Genomic DNA, 22,868 nt, shown 5'->3' with positions numbered 1-22,868 from the left:
GCAGTTGTGAGATGCACTGGACGCAGCCCTGTGTATAGGGCATGCATAGGGGAAAGGCTGCACACTGAAAGCTAATATCATTTGTTATATCCCTCTCCTTGGTGGAGCCAAGCTGATGATAAAGCCATAAATCAACATAAGCTCCAGAAATGGTAGGACCTCTGCTTGGGTTAACTCTCCCTCGACATGCCTGCCTTTGCAAACATCATTTGAAATAACCCCCTATGGCTTTGCCAGCTGTCGGAGTTCCTCTGACCAGGTATTTCTTTTTGTTCCAGATCAGGCTTTGCCTCTGCAGAGTTGTTTGGCTGCTTTCATATTAAAATGCATCATGTGTATTATGTGTGCCATTTCTGCTAGCGTGCACAGTACAGATTGTTTTTTTACTTTTATTGGCCCTTTTATGTACTGTACATGAGCAAAATCTGAAACATAATTCATCTAAAAGCAATTAGCATTCTTTCCTCCCTTTCTCTGCCTGCCCTTTTACCTTGGCAGTAGTGCTGCTCAACTCGCATCCAGCAACTTAATTCTACGTTGATTCTGTAAATGATCAATTAAACATTTAAAGAGTTGGAGGGGTTTTGAGCAATCTCTGTCATGGCGTTGAATTCGGAAAAGCCTGAAGCTGAGGAGCTCTTCTCTATAGGTTGAGCTTACTGTCTCATTATTCCTCGAAATAACCCATTGCTTCTCTTTCATCTTACCTCCTTTCCTTCTGCACACAGTCTCCTGCTTTTTCAACTTCACCACCCCATCAGGTGTGCTGCTCTCACCCAACTACCCCCAGGACTATGGGAACAACATGCACTGCGTGTGGCTCATCATCACCAAGCCGGAGAGTCGCATCAACCTGGCGTTCAACGATCTGAGCATGGAGAAGCAGTTCGACTTCCTGTCGGTGAAGGACGGGGGCAAAGCCGAGTCGCCCATCCTGGGGACCTTCTCTGGTGACACGCTACCCTCGCCCCTCACCACCAGCGCCCACGTGGCCAGGCTGGAGTTCCTCACTGACCACACCAACACTGACCGCGGCTTCAACATCACCTTCACCAGTGAGTGCAGGGCCAACCAGAGCTGTACTGAAAGCCTTGTGTAGACTAATGTGAAAGCAGGGAGGCCACTTGACGGATGCCAGTACAACTCTTAACGTCATGTTCGCAAAGCTTATCCTGAAATTAAATCCCAAACATTGATGCTCCCTGGGGAGTTTAGTATCTGGCTATGTGTAGGCACATTGCTGTCACTCCAGATTGCTTTCAGCTGTAGTCATAGAATATTTTCTGAGAAAGCAGTGCAATGGTGTTATTAAAGCACCACTTAGACTGACTTTTCCTGGATGCTTGTTTGAGAATTATTCTTGGTGTTACTATAATCCTAGCAATTTCTTATTCAAAACCCCTCGAAAAAAGTTCTGCGATGAATACTTTGTCAACACAACCAAAGCTAGGAAACAAATTGCATTAAAAATGTTTTATTTTTACACTTTACTGAAAAAGCAGAAAAATGAGATCTAAAATAGAAACATGCATTTAGTGAGATTGTCACATTGGGGTTCTTTATCAAAATGATAAAGCTTCCCCTTCCAGGCTCTGAGTTGAGAAAAAAAGCTGCACATGTCTGGAAACAGCTCACAAAGCTTAATCTGCGGATCTTTTCTTTCCCCTGGAGAATAAGCACATGAGGAGGTGCAATATCAGCATCAAGTGTGGGGCTTGTGTCACAGTATCACACTGAGGCGCCTGGGGAGCAGTATCAGAAGCACACCACTTTTTACCTACATGACTCTCATCCAGAGACATTAACAACTACTGTACATTTTCAACATTAAATAACTACATACTGTACATAAGTAAAAATCATGTCTATTGAATCGATGTAATCATTAAATACATGGAAAATCTTAAATCTATCAATCGATAAGTACTGCATCTCTTAAGCAAATTGATAGACACTGTTATCTTAAATCAGTTAAAAATATTGCTTCCCTTAAATCGATTAATAAATACTACGTCTCTTAAATCGAGCTTGACAAAGCCTACTCTGTGTCTTTTGCACCATGTGGCTGGTTTGTCACCTGTATGAATCTGATGTGTTATATCATTCATGTTAATTAGGAAGACGTCAAACTCCATCCAGGAGATTGCTGCTGGCTTAATAAATAAAATTAGAGTGATGGATGAGGCAGGGACATGGTTTGGATATTTCAGATCCAGAAGAATTAATCATTGCAGTTTGTGTCAGGCATGCGACACTCAGACAAATAAACAAATCAATAAGCAAATAAATCAAAGAACCAATCAATTGATCAATCAGTTGATCTTTCCGGACACCTTTAGTAGTTTTATGTATACCTGATGATCTCCTGATTGGTTATAAGCATCCTTGACCTTTAAAGCAATACAGAAGTCTGGAAACTATCCTCCGCACGATTTGAGATTTAATTAATATAGCCTATAATTATCTAACATCCGCACAGGCCTATTCCTCAGAAAATCACATTTCATTGTCACTGATCCTCCTCTGACAATGGGATCATGTTTATTGGGTGTTTATACAGCTTTCTCCAGTCTTCTGATACACAGTGGGAAAACTGAAAAGTAACATCAAGAAAAGAAGTGCATATCTAATCTCCTTTCTCTCTCATACAACATTCAGAGAAATTCCAAAAGCAAAGACCTAACGGTATTGCCCTTAGGAAATGCAGAATATTCCACATACAGTACATGGTTGCATAAACCACTCTCTCCTCCTTTCTGGTTTCTCCCAAAACAATTCCCTCCTCATCTCTCTCACTCAGCATTCCGGCATAATGAGTGTCCGGACCCCGGTGTTCCTGTCAATGGGAAACGCTTCGGAGACAGCCTTCAGCTGGGCAGCTCTATGTCCTTCCTGTGTGAGGAGGGATTTGTCAAGACCCACGGCTCCCAGACCATCTCCTGTATCCTGAAGGACGGTAACGTGGTGTGGGACAACGCAGTGCCACGGTGTGAGGGTAGGTTGGGTCGCGCTTCACTTGTGATTGTGTAAAACACACGAGATTGTGTAAAACACACAGAATAAGAGAGTTAAAAACTCAAGTTGTATCAGTGCAGTGTAAGTAATGTATTATAATATATGTTATTATACTGTATGTAATAATATATTTACTTAGATACTTGACCGAGGATACAGTACTCCAATGTTTTACTATTTTAAAGTAATATCTTATTAGAATAGAATACATTAATATATCGTTAATAAATATATTAATATAATTATATACTGCATTATATTCTACTTAGATAAGTGTTAATAAAAAGAATCTTCACACCCACACCTGGCCTTGATAGAGGTGAAAAGGATAGACTTAAACATGTACAACTGAATTGAAATTATTACTGTCTCAAATGTAAATCTAAATGACTTTAAGAGTGCTACATAATCTTATAAATAGCAGTCTTATGATTGCAACATGTTGCAATATTAAAACAGGCAATCAACAGGTCTGAATTTAATTACGCTTTCTAGTGGAATAGGCAGCTCTGTTTCATTACGCAGAGTCTGTTTCAGCCAGTGGTGAATGCAGAGTGTCGCTAACAGAAATAAATACAGATGTGGCAGAGCAGTTAGCAGAGCCATTCGAAGCCTTTTAGAGATGAAAGCTTTGTCGACAGACCGTGATGTATGTGTACCATCGGATAACTAACAAAGGAGGATTCTGCCGGTTTTTTAACCGTAGGAAATGAGCCAGCTGGGAATATTTCCTAAAGAATTGTCTAATATTTTTATTCTCTGTTGTGCTGTTCCTGTGGTGCGTAGCCTTGGCAATTTTGTCATCCTTTGTTTAGTTTTCTGTTTCTTTCAAGTCCCTCTGTGTTTTTATTTTTCATGCAAGTCGAAGCACATGAAACTGATGTCTTTCCATTCCTTTGGTCTGCGTGTCAATAAGACATCTTAAAGCACTTCAGTGAGACTGTGAAAGCGCAGGGGAAGTAATGCAATGGATTGTGTATTGTGTTCTACCTCTAGATTCATGGTATTGCATTTTCTGCTCATGCTTTTTTAGTCTTTTGAAATACCAACACCTGAAACCCATATGCTATTTCACACTGTCATTTAACTCTTGTTTTTTCATGCTATTTTCTTCTATCTGTGTATGGCATTTCCCAAATGTAGGTCCTCCTCTTTATACCGAACACAATATCGCCATTAAAAAAGATCAAACCATTTGCTCCTTATAATTAGCATTTTAAGGATACCCCTACTGTCTTCCACTATAAACATGCTTCTGAAAAACACAGTGGGTCTCACCAAGTGAGCAGGTCAGGGTGTCAGGTGGGTAGCTGTGTTAGCATGCGTAGGTTGCAAGTGAACAAGTAAAGGCTAGACTGCTAGTCTAACAGTCAAAGATTAAGTATTCTAACTTTTCTGTTTGATTTTGTAATGGAAATATTTTTTACTTGTGCAAAACAACATTTACCTTCACACTATTCAAAGTGCTGCTTTAGAGCTCCTTCACAAAAATGGGAGCTACCTGATCTTTGTACACACTGAGGTGCGGGCATTGGAGTATCAGTCGTCATGGACATGCCCTGTATGAACGCTGTGCTGTGTCCCCCTCACAGCACCCTGTGGTGGGGAGCTGAAGTCACCCAGTGGTATCATTCTGTCCCCCGGCTGGCCGGAGCTCTACAAGGAGGCCCTGAACTGTGAGTGGATCATCGAGGCTCCACCAGGATACCCCATCAAGATCATCTTTGACAAGTAAACTTCCCAATTCACGGTGCTGCATGTCTGTATGTCTGTGCGTCTCAGCCTGTTCTTCTATCACTGTATATCCTTTTCTGTCTGTTGCTCTAAGCTATCCTTGGAAGTTCCAGATGATCGTGTAGTTCAGGGGATGGGCAGTTCCCCATGGCATGTCATGCTCAGACAAACACAAAACCTTTGTCTGTCATTTGGAGATTTCAGAGTGGTCAGGCTTGCTGTGGCTGTACAATCAAATCCCCACTAGCTGTTACACAGATCTCTTTACATGTAAGGCTAACCTTCGAGGACAACTGTGAAGGAATGAATGAGAACACAGCAGGAATGTGTGGTACCTCTGATTTTATGTTGCATAAATAACACATTGGGTTCTACACTCTGTTGAACCTGCTGTACTTTGCTCGTTTTTCCAGCCTTTGATTCCATTTAAGTCGGCTGTATGATAATCATGTGAAATGGACAGAATCCTGCTTCAAGGAAAACAGGCAATCACAGTGCACATTACTTTTAAAGACATGAACAGGAGGAATGCCCATTGCCTGTGGAAAGCTTTCTGGTTATAGATTTCTCTGTGGGTTAAATCTGCTTTTAGGACTGAATTGCTGTCCCTTAAATAACATGGAAAGTTCATGGGAGCCAAGCAGCCAGCAGTGCTTGTCTTCCTTTACAGATGTCACTCCTCTCTGCCGATTGGTGGCAGCCAGAAAACCTTCCAGGTTTTTACTAAAACAAAATATTTTACTGGAACAAAAACCAGAAAAGGTCATTCTATCCCAACCTTTACTTTTTTTTTTATTATTCTTGCTGTTGTTGTTGTAGTTGATATTGTTGATTGTTGTTGTAAGATATTGGTTAAAGTATTTCCTAAATAACATCCAAAGGATAAAAACAGACGTTATTCTCCAAAGAACACGCTGCATTTGGATAATGTTGTGTGTGATTTTCCAGGTTCAGGACAGAGGTGAATTATGATATACTGGAGGTACGGGATGGGAAATACCCTTCTTCTCCACTGATCGGAAGCTACCAGGGCACTCAGGTCCCTCAATTCCTCATCAGCACCTCCAACTACCTCTACCTGATGTTCTCCACAGACAAGAGCCACTCGGACATTGGCTTCCGGATCCGATATGAGAGTAGGCATTTCCACAGCTGGAGCTGAACAGAGCTGGGGACAATCACTGAACTGCTGCCTACCTAATGCCCACACACACTGATGAGCTGCTCAGTTCAAAGGGAGACACAGCCAAGATGTACTGGGTGTTTGGAAGACAGAATGATCCTGGAAATTTATTAAGAAATCTATAATTTTGTTTTTCAAACACAGATGATGCAGTACCTGTCACCCACTCAGATCTTGTCTTAATTACACCAATTTGATGCAAGCCAATCCCATTTAAAGGAAAGAAGTTTAACGCATAAATAGTTTAAGATTATGGCACTTTAATACATCTCTTTTCACAGGGAATCTTTTATTCTTTGTTCCTAAATAAATAGCATGCATACAGTAAGCAGTGTAACAGAAAACCTCAAAAAAGGTTCCAAATCCTTTCTAATGCTGACCAGTACAGCAAGTTTTATTTACATACATATGTTATTTTGCATTTCAAATGTTTGTCTTTTCTGGGATGTAATCCAAATGTGGAAATTATTCATTACACTGCCATTCAAGACAAAAAAAAAATCAAAATCATATTGCAATCGGGACCCAAAACTGTCTCTTTGTTTTGCACAGCGGTGCAGCTGCAGTCCGATCACTGTGTTGATCCCGGTATCCCCGTGAACGGCCAGCGCCATGGCAATGACTTCTACGTCGGCGCCCTGGTGACATTCAGTTGTGAGTCCGGCTACACTCTGAGCGACAACGAGCCCTTGGAGTGTGAGCCCAACTTTCAATGGAGCCGCCCCCTGCCCAGCTGTGACGGTAATCTTCGGTCTTGGAGATCTGTCAATGCATCAAGACAGTGAATCAATCAATCAATACAGTACATCAAACAAATACAGTAGGACAGGCCACAAAAAAACAAGAAAGACGATCTTGCAATTTCCTGTTTCAGTAGTGAGCCTGAGCTGCAATGAGTTGGATTTTGGCTGCATGTCATCGTGAAATGCTTGAAAAGCCTGATGTTGCAGGTATGTTGTATGTACAGGTACTGACTGCAGGACTCAAATTCTTCTCCCTCTCTCATTCTTCCCTCTGAAGCTCTGTGTGGAGGGTACATTCAGGGATCCACAGGCACCATCCTGTCTCCTGGTTTTCCTGACTTCTATCCCCACAACCTCAACTGCACCTGGGTGATTGAAACATCCCATGGCAAAGGTGAGACTAGTTCCTTTGCAGAGTGCACTTCCTCTGATTGTCATGTGTACTGTATACAGTACACAGTATGTTGTGAGGGACAATACAAGTTCTGTTGTTGTTTGAGCCTCACTTACAGTAGGTATAATCCTACAAAAGTAGGGGCTAATGAAAAAGCACTCCATTCCTTTCTGCACATTTTTCATTTTTTCCTTAGCTTTTTATTCTCTTCTTAGTGCTTCAGTCTCCTCCTGTCTCCTTTTCTCTCCCCACATTTATCCACTCCTCTGCCCTTGAGGATCGGAATTTGCACAAGAGACACATCTCTGCTTCTCTACTCATTTTCTCTCATCCTCTCTCCACATCATCGTGTCTCTTCTATCTGTGCCTTCCTCTCTCACTCTTTGCCCTTTATTGTCACTGCCATGGCCTCATACTCATTCTGTGTCATCACATGCAATCACCATTTCCACCTGCCCTTTCACCTCAGCTCTGATAGTGTATCACAACGACTCCTATTCCATCCATCCCAAGCAGTAATCCTGTCTCCTTTTCTCCCCACTGCAGGTGTGCAGTTCAACTTCCACACCTTCCACCTTGAAAGCCCTCATGACCACCTGCTTATAACGGAGAACGGCAGCTTCTCCCACCCTCTGAAACGCCTCACAGGGTCCACCCTGCCCCCCCCACTCAGTGCCGGGCTGTACGGCAACTTCACCGCCCAGATCCGCTTCCTGTCTGACTTCTCCGTGTCCTACGAGGGCTTCAACATCACCTTCTCAGGTGCGGTGTGTGCTGAGCACACTCGGGGACAGCAACAGGATTCAGTCCTTCCTGAAGCTTCATGTCTATCTCTTTAGACCAAATCTATCAGAAGAAAGCTGCTTTTATCAAATCTCTCTTGTAACACACGTTTCAAAAATCAATGACGAATTTATCATATACAGTATATATTTGATGCTTGCCACACTTTGCAACTTTATCCAGCTGTAGTGAATAGGAATGGAAGTGGAATTGACATTTGATGGATTGAATATTTGTTGCTTTTGTTATTTTTATCTGGACTGCACTGGGACAAATTTCAGTCGCCATTGCTGACATGACTCTGAAGTATTGAACTGAACTTTACATGCTTTTACACCAGAAGCTGATTCCTCATGTGACCTTGCGAGTGAGCTCCATTCCTCCTCTTCTATGTGCCTTTCAGAGTACGAACTAGAGCCCTGTGAGGACCCCGGGGTCCCTCCGTTCAGTACTCGCAAGGGGTTACAGTTTGGGGTGGGGGATGCCCTGACTTTCTCCTGCTTCCCGGGGTACCGTCTGGAGGGTCCTTCTCGGGTCACGTGTCTCGGGGGTCGGCGCCGGGTATGGAGCTCCCCTCTGCCAAGGTGTGTTGGTAGGTGGTCACGTGCTTTCATTTTGCTTGGTTGACATTTGATGTAAACTTGTTTTCTAAATTCAGACAAAGACATGCTCAGGAGCTCTCCCCAGACTAATCAAATACTGCCACCTGTCAGTCCATCCCATTCCAGGACTTTGATACGGCTATCTTTCCGAATCAGATCAGCTAATTACCTACTGTAACTATGCAGCAGGTTGTACCAAAGCTCTGCATTTGAACAGGCTGGAAGGCTTGTTTTTTTGGCTCTGCCTGAGCAGCCCTGTGCCCTCATTTTTGCTGTCTCCTCTACTTTCCTCCAGAAACGAAAGATGCTGACAGCTGTAATGAAGTTTGAAAGAAAATCTCGCAAGAACTTATTTGCTAGTTTCCCCCAAATACGTTATAAAATTGTGCGTGACTCTAGGCTTAAAAAAGCAATTTCTTAATAAGATGGTTTTGTAATTTACAGTAAATTAAAATCATTTATTTTGAATGATTTTTTTGCAGTCTGGATTATATTATCTAGATGTTTATGGTTTTTGGGGGCAGTAAGTCAAGATAACACAGATTTATAAATAAACATTTAGATTAACTTAAATGAAGTGTTTTTAGCTTTTACTTAATATTCTCAAGAGCGCTTATCTATTTGTTTTTTTCCATGTGTAATTTGTATTTGACAATAATAGAAAAATGGGAAAACTGAAATTTTATTTAAGAAGCGGAAGTAAATGGACACTTTGAATTGCAGGAGGTGGTTCATTACATTACTGAGACAAGCTTTCTTTCCCATTACTGTTTAATAAAACAATTTCTAGCAGCAAAGACTACATTAACATTGCTGTTAACATACATTAAGGGGTCTTCTAAACTGAACTGTCTGACAAATGGCCATTTTTATCCTCATATCCAAATGAGGCTCTCTTTCTCTAATTTTATTCTTGACATATACAGTAACAATATTCCTTTTATCAGGAGGGAAGAACTTAGTACACAAGTAAACTTTTCCTTAGTGTAGGAACAAGTAATCCATGCTGAAAAGAGAACAAAGAAAACACAAAGTTTCGGCCGTGGAGCCTTCTTCAGGTGTCCTGCAGGCCCTGTACTGTACCTGTGTTCTCCACAGGGGTGCTGCAAAAGAGCTCAGTGCACCTGCCCTTTACCTAAGTGTACAGTATGTTGATTTATGCACCTTTATCTGCTTGCTGCCATGCAGTCAGGATCTTGAAGCTTAAGCGTGTGAGAGTGTGTACTTGATGCTTGGGGTGGCATTGAAGTGAAGTCTTTGGTGTCTCCCCACACAGCGGAGTGCGGCTCATCTGTGACTGGCACCCAGGGCGTCCTCCTGTCACCCAACTACCCCGCCTACTACAGCAATAACCATGAGTGCATCTACTCCATCCAGACCCAGCCGGGCAAAGGCATCCAGCTACGGGCCAGGGACTTCAGACTGGAGGGAGGGGATGTACTGAAGGTGAGATGGGATGCACTGCAGCTCTGTACCTGTGTTCTCCCCAGGGGTGCTGCAAAAGAGCTCAGTGCACCTGCCACGTCTTTTGAGGGCTATCGCAGTTTCCGTGCATAATGATTGCAGTAGAAGGATGTGTGTGGTTCATCTGACAAGCATACCTCTCCATGTCCCGGCTCGGATCTGATCTCCGAGCATGCACGATACCACTCCATAGAGAGCAGATAACTCCATCAAGCCAGAAGAGCAAGTATTCTAGTATGGCAGAGCCCTGTACTGTCTAGATCTTAGAGGGGAACAACATTATTGCAACTTGCTCAGTGCACTGAACCCTGTCATGTGAGCGGACAAAGCTAATTGCATTGTGCCTTTGGGCTCAGATTAAAGCCTCTGGCTGTGTTACAGGTTTATGATGGGAACAGCAACCGTGCCCGCCTGCTGGGTATCTACTCTGGCATGGACCTGCTGGGACTCGCTCTGAATAGCACCTCCAGCTCCCTGTGGTTGGAGTTCATCAGCAACACCCAGAACACCAGCAAGGGATTCGAGCTGCACTTCACCAGTTAGTGCCTTTCTCCTTCTCTTTCTACTCTTGTCCCTATCTGTCTGGGGAGTTTTGGAATTCCAGAAGTAGACACAATCTTAGCTTGTGAAGAAATTGGGTGATATGTTTCTGTATTTCCACTTACATTGTCCTGTACATTTTCTTGGCTTGTTGTTGTTGTTGAGCACCAGACAGCACTAAATAGGCTGCCACGTTTGTCAGTCCCTACAGAGAGGGTGATTAAAGACTATAGTTTCAAAACTAAATTAAAATGAAAACTTTGGCCCACATCCTAGTTCCAAACAATAGGACCCAGTATCAAGTGGCACCTAGGGCTGTGTTTGTAATTTATGATTTTCTGGTGAAGGCTTTACTTTATCATTGTCTTAGAATACCCTCCGTGACACTGCTGACTTAATTTCCTCTCCAGGTTTTGAGCTGGTGAAGTGTGAGGACCCTGGGGTGCCCCAGTTTGGCTACAAAAAAGAGGACAAGGGTCACTTTGCAGGCAGCACCGTGTCCTACAGCTGTAACCCTGGGTACACGCTGAAGGGCAACGAAGTCCTTACTTGCCTTACCGGAGAGAGGCGGGCCTGGAACAGCCCTCTTCCACACTGCGTAGGTAAGAGAATCCTGCAGATTGGGCTACTTATGGTTATACAGTTATGTATACTGAGCATCCACTCTGATACTTTGACAGCCATTCATTGCACATACAGTAGTAGAACAAAAAACAAGAGAAAACTGCCCAGACCATCTGAATCATTTGTGTTATTTAATGGATCCTACACTTCTTGGGTAGCTGGTTCCAGACTTAACTCCCTTAACTGTGTTAAACCAGTTCAACCCGTTCTCAGTCTCAAACACACTTCCCATTACTTTCCACTTGTTTGTGTTTCACTGTTGATCTTGGAGAAATCTATTGGATTTACTGCACTTCTAAAGATTATGAATACTTGGTATTTGATACAGGTGAGCTCATAGTCTTTGCGGTTCAAGACAAAAAAGATTCAGTACTTTACACCTGTCAATGTAAGACATCCCTTTAAGCTTGGGAATGTACCTTGTTGCTCTTATAAGGACAGATTCCAAATTGAATCCATAATAATGTGTGTTATGTATTGCCCTGGATTTGTCATGCCATAATGAGATCTTTAAAATAAGTGATCCCAGGAAAACAGACACACAAATGTAGCTGTAAGGTACAAAGCAGTGCAGTTTATTTAATGTGAGACAAATAAAAGGTAATAAACAAAAATCTAGCTCCTTCGTGAACTGCTTTTTTGACTTCAAGTCCCTAACATACCAGGCAGATTCATAAAAACACTCAATCTCTCTCCCTCTGAGGTTTTCCCCCAAACTCAGACTTTCCACAGTCAGTCATCAGCATCATCATCTTCAGTCAGCAAAACAAACCAACCCAGAATCCGCTGCTTCCTGGCTTTTAAAATGTCACCTGACCAATTGCCTTCCAGAATCTGGTCAGGTGACTCCTTGATGCTACCCAGCCTTCTCGAGAATGTGGTTCTGAAATGAATCTCCATTTGACCTGAACCCACTGCCCTCTTACAGAGGCCAAAAGAAACTAAGTGATGGGGAAAAAGTCTCCTGTGCTTCATGCAGTACATCCTCAAGGAAAAAAACACTTGTTGCCTGGTTTCTGTGACTTTTAAACGCAGTTTTCAATCCAGCATACATTCCTGTTATTACAGCAGCGATTTTAGAGGCAAATTCTGAAAAGTAAAAGAAATCTGAAAAGGCTTAAGTAAAGTTATTGAACTCCTATTTTCTTCAATCTTACAACAGCAGAAGTGTTAACTTACTCAGTGCTTGTAAGAGTCAGAAAGCTCTATTGTTTCGCAACACTCTGAGCAGACTATCACCAGTATGGGTGAAGATGGCTCTGTTTCAGAATGATTAATTATCCTCAGATTCCCTTGACTGGGAATATTTGTCTGATATAAGTTCAGCAAAATATATATATATACAGTACTGTATATATCTCTGCTCTGGAGATAGAAAAAGCGATTAATTTGATCTGAACCATACTGGACACTTGATATATGCTTTTGTTTTTATTTTTTTCTTTGTGTTTCTGAAACATTTCTTATATGCCAAAGTACTCATGACTTCAAAAGATGTCCCAAGAATACTTTTTATCTGCATTTTTAAAGTGAAAACCTGCCAACCATGTGTAATAAACATACTGTACATGTTGCAGAAGTCAAGTAATTATCCTTTTTACATTTATTGTTCACACATTAGTTACAGTGAAAGAATGCATATTCAGGTGGCTGAAGCTTGTGACTTAACAGATAAAATGTTCTGCTGTTTTAATGAAACCATGGTCTAGCGGGTACTTGAGTGACAGCAGTCAGGATGCATCAACATGGAAATAGGAGAGCTGTTTACTTCTTCCATTACAGAAACTCTCAGTCATCGAGGAGAGATCATCAGCCTTCCCAACATATGCTAGTGCCAGCAAACCGAATGTTTTGACAAGAGCTTTGATTATCTTCTCCGTTTGTTGAATAAAATAAGAAAACAGAATCTGATCTCCAAACCCTGATTTTTCGGTACTGAGGCTTTGCATTTTCTTTCAATAAACAATGAATGTACACATGAATTAATAAATACATCACTTAAAATCAAAACTGGCTAGTAACGGTTTATTTTTTAATCATTTATTTAGTATCACCCTTAAAATGTAACTTGTAGCTTTACTACTAGTGTTGTAATGTAACACAAGAGAGGCAGAGAAAGAGAGGGGAAGATGTGATTTTGTTTTTACCAGGTTGGATAGTAATTGGGGCCCACTTGCCTGTCTGTTTTCCACAGCGGAATGTGGAGGTATCATTCGAGGGGAGACATCAGGGCGGATACTGTCGCCGGGGTACCCTGCACCCTACGACCACAACCTACATTGCGTGTGGACCATCGAGGCCCAGCCTGGCAGCACCATCGGGTCAGGACAAGCTCAGTGGAGCTTTCTTTAGTTCTTGATCAGGGATCTGAAATTGGAGAGCAACCAGTGGAATACAGTACATCAGGTTAATAGAGGGCCTGGTTTTGTTAAAGCCGGAGCAGGGAGCACCTTCGAATGATGTATTCAATGAAATATCGTGATGTACATTATGTACCTTTTGCTCAATGATTTGGTTTAATTAAGAAGCATTGCCTTTGATAAGGACTGAAAAAGAAATTCATTTGTTATAAAAGTTTGGAATGGGTTCTGCAGCTGTGAGTTTCTTAAAGATTTTATTTCTCTGTTAACAGATATTTCCATAAATCATGGAGGTAAACAAGACTCTCTTGAACCTCCTCCAAATGTCCTAAGGAGTTTTAATGACTCAATACAGGGATTGTTCTGAAAATGAAACTCAATAAGACTGAATATTTGCAATCATCTTATTCTTATGTAACATTTATCTATATGAAAATCCTAAGAATATTGTTCTTTAAAAAAAAATCAAAAAGTGAAAAATGATGTCAAAATGGTATTTAAATGAGCACACATTTTAGGCCAGGGTAGGGTTAGGATTACAAGGACCATTAATTATTGTCTCCAGTTATAATTCTAGTTTCACTTTAAATGACACAATTAAGATACCGTAATTTACCCGATAGAACAGGTTGCCCTACAACTTTTTATCTGACTCAGGTTTTGGATACAATTACTGAAAGGTGCAATACCCAATATAAACAGATAAAACTATCCAAAAAATAAATTGAAGATAGGAACAAATTAACACTTGTCCTAAAAAGTTCACCTGGACCCTAAAATCCAGCACTGACAGTAAAAACTTCATCTGAGTAGTTTTGCAATCTGTCTCTGAGCCCCTCCAGGCATCAGATTTGAAAATCTTCCTCAATCCAAAAACTACTGCATTTAGCTATCCATCAGTACAACCCAGTGCAAAATGCTTTTTAAGAGCTATTTTAAAACTTCACAGTTATGGTATGCATCTTCAGTCGATGCCTTTCACTAAAGTCTGTTCACTCCATGACAAAACTGACACCAGAGAGCTTGAATCAGAGGGGCTGGTGTCTGTCTCAGTCTTACAAAGTCAAATATCTGGAGCAGTACGCGTGTGTTAGACAGCAGTCAAGTGTGTGAAGACATTGATCGGCCGGCTTGAGTTTCAGTTCAGTGGATGCGCTGGATCGTGTTTTCCTGATATGCAAAATGTGTGAAAATAAAAAAGACCAGGCGTCTCCTCTTTTCCTTCACTCAGGCGTGAAGGCGGTGACAGAGTGACACAAACGTCATCTAAATTAAAAACGAAATGATCACTGAAGGAGCATTGCCACGTCATGTTCTGTGGATTCACAGATGACTTTCATCCTCTCTATCAGTTGCTGAGCATCCTAGCATTCAATTCCGATGAAAGGACATGGTGGCAGATATTATCCTGTTACACCAGGGGGATTAGCCATTCGGGGAAGGATGCATGTTTGTCAGGGGCAGCAGCAATTGTAGAAGTTTAATCTCCTGCATGATTTACAGATATTATCATGCTGGCAGTCCTACAGCTGACCTTATTTCAAAGTTGCCACTGTTATCAGTTGGTAAAGCAATACATTCAGATTAATTAACTGACACCTGTTTCCACTGCAAAAACATTTGAACCCGTCAGAACTGTTCGGAGCCTCTGTTTGCACGTTTTACATATTTAAACTGTGTGTGTACCAGATATTTCTGTCGTGTTTTTGAGAACTGTAATTTATGTATCAACACACCTGTGTTTTACTCTTTTTTTTTACTCTAAATTTGTGCGTTTCTAGGTTATGGGGTTAGATGTATTTAGAAAGCTCATAGATTTGGTACATAATCATTAGAGTTTTCAAAACTGGCTGGATTAAATATCTTTAAAGTGGAATCTGAGCTTCTCATTTCTACACTTGTTCAGTCCTGAATGAAAGGCATGCTGGCCTGTTATTCTCTCTCTGGTGAGTTTCACTGGCTGAAGGGACAGATGCTGTAATTGGAATGTCCAGCAGACCACTGTCTTTTTCATTATGCAAAACAGCCCTGAGATGTCAAGAAGGCAACATTAGAAGGGCTAAAATCCTTCTTGCATCCTCTGCTCATAATGTCGTGAGGGAGTTGTGAAAAGCACAGAAAGAAAACAGCCACAGTATAAACAAGAAAATATGTTTTTTTTTAAATATTTTATGTCACCTTGTTGTAACAGTGAGCTCAGAGTCTGCCTGGGGATTTGAGCAGGAGCATGTGTGATTGGTGCCAGAAAGTCAAGAGTCAGTGCTGCAGTTTATGAAAATGAATGTGTCACCACCGCAGGATTTATCTCTCCAGTATAAGCAACAGAGGAGCAGAGAGTATCGGAAACTGAAAAACGGGGGTCTGCAAAGGTTGTCTTTATTACTAGGAGTTTCTGTGGATTTAATAAGATGCTCTCAGTCATGCTAAACTCTTTTAGAAATGGAATCCTAGGCTAATCTAAGACCTGTCCTTTCTTATGTAAAATACTACATTCTTTTTTTAGAATGCTGTTTAGAATATGTGAGCAAAGCAGTGAGAAAGACTGTAATTAGGGAATTTCCATCCTGTGCAGAAGGAGGGGGATTTAAAAAAGATCCCAGGTCCTTGCTATGAGACTCTGTACCGGAAATGAGGAAAGGAGGTCTGCAGTGCGTAGCGAGTCTTATTAAAATCACAGGAAGAGCAGTGATGTGGAGCTTTGACACAAGATAAACACATCACAACACGCATGCTGACAGGAGAGGACCTGTTCTCTGGGCCAAGCTTTGCATAGCAAAGGCAGATGTATCAGAAAAGAAAAGATGAGTAATGAGATAATTGCACAACAGGTCTAAAACCAAATTTGGTGTATTGTTTCCATATGATGCTGGTTACAGATGCATTAACATTGTGGCTGCTCCCTCTTCATTGGTCAAGTCAGGATATCTGATGAATAACTTCAAGTGATTTTGAAAAATGTTGCAGTGCGGTGTTATCAGTTTTGTTTTGTATAATTAGTACAAAGTGTGATTATTGTCGACCACAATCAGTACACAGTGGATAAGTTACTTTCTGCTCATTCGTCCTAATTCACAAGCAACCTAGAAAAGCAGAGTGTGCAGTGATTTCCAAATCGAGGACAAAAGCAAATAGAGAATGTTGTTGAAAAGAATCTGTATTTTTAAATAGCAGCAGGAACACTTGGCAGTCAGAGTCAGACACTTCTCCCAAGGCAGGGTGTGAGTCTGACTACTGAGGCTTAACAGGACGTTGGACCTGTGATTTGGGGGTTTGTGAGAGTGAGTTTTCGCCCACTGAGATCCACTTGTCACAGTGTTTGTGGGCAGTCAGAGATTTCAGATAAATTGCTCCAGGGATTATCAATTCAGTTTCAGTTTCATCCTTGCTGGAGGTGTGTGAGGGCTGAACTGGGGAACAGTGTTTGAATAAGGGGAGGAGGTCATGAATTGAGCGAGTGTACTACTGCCGGTGCTCACCTCAAAATGTTTGTTTGCTTCTGCTTAAACCCATCAACCCGAGCGTTGGCCCTAGGTTGTGTTTTTCTTGCAGCCGTGTTTGTTTGCAGCCTGATGAGACACCAGGGAGCCGGCAGGTCTGAAAGAGAGAGTGAGTCTCACACTGGCTGGGCTGGGATCTTGCTCTGCAGCTCCCCCTCACGCCCCTCGCCCGTCTTCATAATTGTTTCCTATGGGGATGTGCGAGAGTGTGAGAGAGGTGGGGAGGGATGTTGCTGGGGTTTGCCTGGCAGATCGAGGTTAATTAAAAGCTCGATTTTTTTTCGTGCCCTGGCATATATAAAACAGAGTAAGGTATGCATATATATTCTTTTGATCGCATTGTGCACAATCAATTATTAAATATCATTTGCAATGCATTAGACTTGACTGTTTTTTTTTCTGGTACAAGGACACTAATAAGCTATGTGATGCTGGTTGACTATGTAGCTATGAAGGTACATGGGGAACTATTTTGTATGTAGATTCCAGTCTCATCACTAGCTGTCTGTCTTTCATCCTCTTGTTGTCAGGAAGGGAGCGGAGCCTTACATCCTCCAAACACGTCTATTGTTCCTCCTAAGTGATAATTACCTCGAACAGCCATTGCATAGCTAAAACCTACCAGTCCCTGTTACAAGCTGCCTTAGAATCCTTTATCACTGCCTTCACTTGGATCTGGGACTCATGACAAAAATACGACAAAACAGTTTGAAATTATTTTTCTCCAGGGTACCCAGCCCATCTCTATTTGAAAACTTGCTTATGAATGTGTACCCCTTTAAAAAACGATGTGTGTACTTTTCTTTTTTAACCTAAACTTTTTTTTCCTCTGTCTTTTTTTAATTCTGTACTAATGGGCTAAGGGAGTAATTTAAAACATTTCTTGATTTAGAAAACAAATTCTGACTAGACTCTTGCAGTGACCTAAGAAGATGTTCAAGAAAGCATCATCTTAATGGAAGTTTTCCACTAGAAATTAAGATTTTATATACATTCTGTTTATGGAGTAACTTTAGATTAACCTCCACCTCACTTTTGCAAATTTAACGGCATATTGTTTTACTACTTGACTGAGGAAGAAGCAAGAAAGCATCCATGAAATCACAAGCAATGATCATTGAAAACTGCTGAGTGACCTTTTTCAACAATAAGCGAGCACTGTTCATTTTCTGAAAGATGTTGTTAACGTCTAAAGGCATCAATCTTCTTGGAGAACACATAGAAGTTGAAAAGAGGAGTTCATTCTTTTAAAATGCCAAGATTAAAAAAAGAAAAGGTGATTCAGCCGTTATGATAAATTTTTAAAATGTGCTTTCCTTTTACATTTTGCACAGAAACAAGCACACTTGTAAATGTGCACAGAGGCACACACACACCTGTAACCAACAAACACACACACACTTAGAGTCACTCCTTGTCCTGTCCTGACTCCAGGGAGCACTTTGTGATAAAAACTGACTTGGTAAATTGATTAGGCCCATGGATACTCGTGTATAGATTTGCTGAGAAGAGATGGTAAATCTGCTGAGTCAGGAAGAAGCGCTCTTTTCTAAAAAGCAATCTTAAAGCAAAATGTATTGAGATGACTATCAATAACAGAGTCACTGTTCTATAATGGAGACTTAGCACTGTTCCAGACAGAGAAGTAAAAAATAAGTTCTTATTTATTGTATTTTTTTGTCCTTCAAAGAATACATACCTGGCTTTTCAGTTTACTTTAAAACAATGTAACTTGGAGTGTAGCTTGTTTTTTTACACCTTCCAAAATTTAAGTCATTGTTTAGTAATTATCTTAGCTTACACTCACAGCTCGTACCTGCTATGACATCCTCTTGCAAGTATGTTAGGGACATTTGTCAGAGCTGTCTGGTTTTTCCTTCTCCCAAATCCAGCAGTATCTATAGGAGACTTTATTGGTGGAACGTGTGCACATACAGACAGACAGCTCTGTCTGTATGTGCATACACAGGTACTCACCGAATCAGAGGAGTACTGCTGCAAGTGACCAGCTCAATGCTGGCGGACTTTGCCAGTTGTGTGCAACTGCTCTGGGAATCCATGTAACTCTTGGCTAATGTTATAACTCAGACTTGATGCAGTAATGTCTGGATAGGGCTCACCCTGTACTGTACTGTGATGCATTGCCTCTAAGGACCAGGCAGTGCACTTTTTTGCAGTTTCATAATGTGTTTTTTACAATAGATAAAACCATTTTTTTTAGCTTTTACTGCCCCAGACATTAAGGGGCAATTTCTACTTGGAATCATATCCCCTTAAACATTTTGTAATAACTTTGCACAAGTAAAGACAGTAGAGGCCTGGTTAAACAGAAATCTGGGAGGAGATTAAACTTTTAGTTTTGACAATTTCTGTTCTACTACATACAGTATGCATCGCATCTCCTAAGAACTTTCGTGCACATCTTTCTAGCACTCAGCGTTTGCTGTCAGCAGAATCACTTACTATTTCATCTTGTTCCTGTGCTTCTCCTACACTCCATCATCCCCTTGCTCTCGCCTGCTTTTCTACCCTAGCTGGCCCGTGGAACCCAAACCGCCATTCACCTCCTCCAAGTTGGGTCTCGGGGCTGGAGCTTCTAGTCATAGTAGTGTAGCATTTATCTTCTTTTCTGGCTCTTTGTGATGACATCACTCCTCCCCAGAACCCCAGTCACAATAGCGTTTCCCCCCCCTGCAAAGAACCTAACCAGGTGTAGTGTCAGCCCCTGACTCGCCCACCAAGGTTCTCCCCAGTGGCCCTGGTTCAGACCTTCTGAAGTGTACCCATCTCCTACTTGCCCTCAAAGATCTTCGCTGTAGCTGCTGTTCTGGTGCTGGGATCTGCCCTCATTCATTCAGGCACAGCAGACTGACAGGTCAAGCCAAGTAGCTCTGATTCAGTACTTCCTGGTTAATTCTGCTTTGAACCCTTCGTGTCTCTTTATTCATATTACGCCCTTTGCTTGTCTCAGTCTCCCATTCCATCTGTTTACTCACAAGCAAGCGGTCAGTCATCCCCGGTTCCCTCTCCTCCTCTGACTCAGGTTTGCCAAAGCCAAGCTCAGGGCTGATAGATTTTGAGCTGCTCTTTCCAGGTCACTGCAGCATCTTCCACAACATCTTCTGAATCTCGCTCTACCTCATAATTCTGAACCGAGCAAATCGACAATCACTCAGTCACTTGCACACCATAAGCTTTGTTATTGAAGACCTGCATCTGCATGTGTGTTCTGGGATTCCTTCAGTACCTTTTGGGAACCTGAACCTGTCAGCCTTACTTTAGGACCATACAGATAAACTTTAAATATTCTATCCCAATACATTTTATAGGGATGGGGAGTCTCCTAAATGAATTAAGTAGGCTTTGAGTAAACTATAAACATGTGTGATTTAGAGGTTTCCCCTTGTATGAAAAAGACCAGGTTCTGCCAAAATAGTGCAGCTCAAAGCTAAATGAAAGAGAAGCCTCAAATGAACTTTATTTTTGTTTTCTTACTTCACTATTGGTGCTCTGGCCAAACGTTTGCAGCATTTCGCCGGAGTATTTCCTGTGACAGCCTGCAATTATAAAGTGATGATTCTAACAAAACACAATAGATATTCATTAAAAACTAGTTGCAGAATCAAGCCGAGTTTGGGTGTTACTGTGGAAATGGTGCAAATAGCATTTTTCCGTCTTGTCATGTCACACTTGTATTTATTGGGTTTCCTTTACACACACATAAAGTCCTGTGCAGTAGCACTTAAACAGTCTTCTCAGCTGAGAAGAATCTTTGAGTGCCTGGTGGCTCACAGCCCATATTTAGCAGACCTTTCCACCTGCACAGTCAGGTACAGCCTTCATGCTATTCTGATAATTTCTAAGTGGCTCCCATCATAGCTGTTTTTGTATTCTGGCTTAATTCCCCGCCAAGCTCTGCTGCCTTAAATTCACATCTCTCCTTCCTCGCAGCTCATTAACTGAGCTCACAATTTTGCTACATTTCGGCTGAGCATAACTGCAATCTGCCTGCTTCCAGCAGTATCCATCTTGCTCCTGCATTAATGAGAGCTTTCACATGTGCCATACACAAATTGTTTACTACTCACGTGATCTAGTACTCTACTCTGCAGTCAGCTGATTGCCGGCCTTGCAGAGACTCCAGAATGTAAATCTTGTTCTTATATTTTAGGAGTTTTTTAACTTTTAACCCAGCTGCTTTTCTCTTGTCCTGGATGATAAGATAATATAATATCACAAAATGTATTCTTTAAATGTATCCCCCCTGCATAACTCCTTCTGTTTAATTTGCCCAACTGCATTATAAAAATACTAATTGTAATTTACTGCATTTTACAGTGTTTGGGATGCACTGCTACTGTATTACTTTCTCTTGTTTTACCTTTGAAGGACCGGTTTTCTATTTCAATGCTCTGACTGTGTAAACTGTCTCTCACTTGAGCTGGATTTGAATGGAATTTGATGTGCACATTTCTAGTTGGCTGGGATCTACAGAATGAATGGGAACCAACCACCCTTTACAGAGCTTATTCCCGGATTGCCTGGTTGCTTTCATTTCAAAATGCAAATCCCCACCTGCTGCCGTGGGAGCTGAGGGCATGTAAAGGAATGTGGGCAAAAGAAAAACAAGGGGATTAGAGTTCGGAGGCTGCCTGGGGATCCGGTGGTGAATGGATGACAATGGCAGGTCGGCCAGCTATCCTTACTCAGAAGCAGCACGGAGTGTCACCTCTCTGAGACACATGGGTTTGTAACAAGGGCTCCAGCAGCTTGAAGCCTCTTAGAAATGAGCGATGTCACTCGGGTTGTCATCTGCTCTTGTGTCAGACAAGAAAGCGTCCCTGGATACATTCCTAAATTGTGCCGTACGATGCATTAAACCTTGTCTTAAAGATGCTGCCACTTTGGCAAAGCACCAAGCACCAACTGGAGCAGGTGCTGTATCTCATCCTTACCTGCAGAGATAGCCATAGAGATTTTCAGTTCATGTTCACGACTGTACGGGAGAAAAAATGGGAGAGTCTAACATGGGACAAATACTGTATGTTGCAGAGGTAAGGACTATCAAAGCAGGCAAGGTATTGTTCCAAATGCACATTGAATATAGGAGTAAGCTAAACAGTGCTACTTATATGTATTTTCTTAGACAGAAGCACCGGTACTGTATACTTTATCTTTTAATGAGCAGAAAAGCAGTTTACGTTCTGCATGTCCCTTTCTAAGGTGATGTGGCAACCATCCAGATCTTCATATCTTTAAGTGGCCAGAATGGTAAAATCTGCTTTTTTTATTTTTATCTTGGTTGGTTTCTAAAGAGGCCCTTTGTTTGGTACGGGGACAGATATTTCTGAAACCAAGTGCAGTCTTGCCAGGCTGTTGCGAAGAACTTCAGTCACCTCACAGTGTTGGTGTACTTGACAGAAAGACCACGGCAGACTTCCAGCTATGCGTGACTGCTCGATAGCAAAGAAGCAGAACAATAAACGAGGAAAGTGCAAGACAGAAAGTTTGTGACACAAGCTGAGGGTAATTGGTTGGTGCCATCACAGTCGCAGTCAGGCCCATTACCCATTCACCATTCATGACAACAAGGCTGCCAGACAATGGACTCCAATGATGCCTGAGTATTAGATTAGAGATAGAGACATGAGAGGCAAGCTCACTCTTTTTTTTTCCCAATACATAAATAAAGCGCAAGGAGGTGTTTAATGACAATAATTGGAAGACAGCAGTATTTACTGTTCACAATAAAAAGTAATGCCTGTCATTACAGGACTGGTTTATTAAGACCTATCCTGAAAAAGTGCTTAGATGTTCCAGCACTGGGCACAACCTGTTCCTGACCTCCATTAGTGCCCCGCCATGCAGTAAACATGTCCGGAACTCCATTAGAATGGGGCAGCATGCCATGCAGTTTCTTAATTGCTCT

At 41.7% G+C, this 22,868-nt stretch overlaps 1 protein-coding gene across 1 annotated transcript in view; it reads left to right on the top strand.

Moving 5' to 3' along the window:
- csmd2 (CUB and Sushi multiple domains 2) overlaps positions 1-22,868 on the top strand; it is a 265,918-nt gene that overhangs the window by 168,561 nt on the left and 74,489 nt on the right. Inside the window, exons 14-25 of the mRNA XM_015348750.2 lie at positions 729-1,055; positions 2,801-2,995; positions 4,608-4,746; positions 5,698-5,885; positions 6,485-6,673; positions 6,953-7,069; positions 7,616-7,831; positions 8,256-8,444; positions 9,731-9,900; positions 10,300-10,456; positions 10,869-11,060; positions 13,277-13,403. Of these exons, the coding sequence (XP_015204236.2) occupies positions 729-1,055; positions 2,801-2,995; positions 4,608-4,746; positions 5,698-5,885; positions 6,485-6,673; positions 6,953-7,069; positions 7,616-7,831; positions 8,256-8,444; positions 9,731-9,900; positions 10,300-10,456; positions 10,869-11,060; positions 13,277-13,403 (2,206 nt within the window). The remainder of the gene's footprint in view (positions 1-728; positions 1,056-2,800; positions 2,996-4,607; positions 4,747-5,697; positions 5,886-6,484; positions 6,674-6,952; positions 7,070-7,615; positions 7,832-8,255; positions 8,445-9,730; positions 9,901-10,299; positions 10,457-10,868; positions 11,061-13,276; positions 13,404-22,868) is intronic.

The sequence above is a fragment of the Lepisosteus oculatus genome, chromosome 11 (assembly GCF_040954835.1).
Source record: "Lepisosteus oculatus isolate fLepOcu1 chromosome 11, fLepOcu1.hap2, whole genome shotgun sequence".
NCBI lineage: Eukaryota > Metazoa > Chordata > Actinopteri > Semionotiformes > Lepisosteidae > Lepisosteus > Lepisosteus oculatus.
Note: the sequence above shows the minus strand (reverse complement) of the source record. Positions and strands in the feature narration are given on the sequence as shown.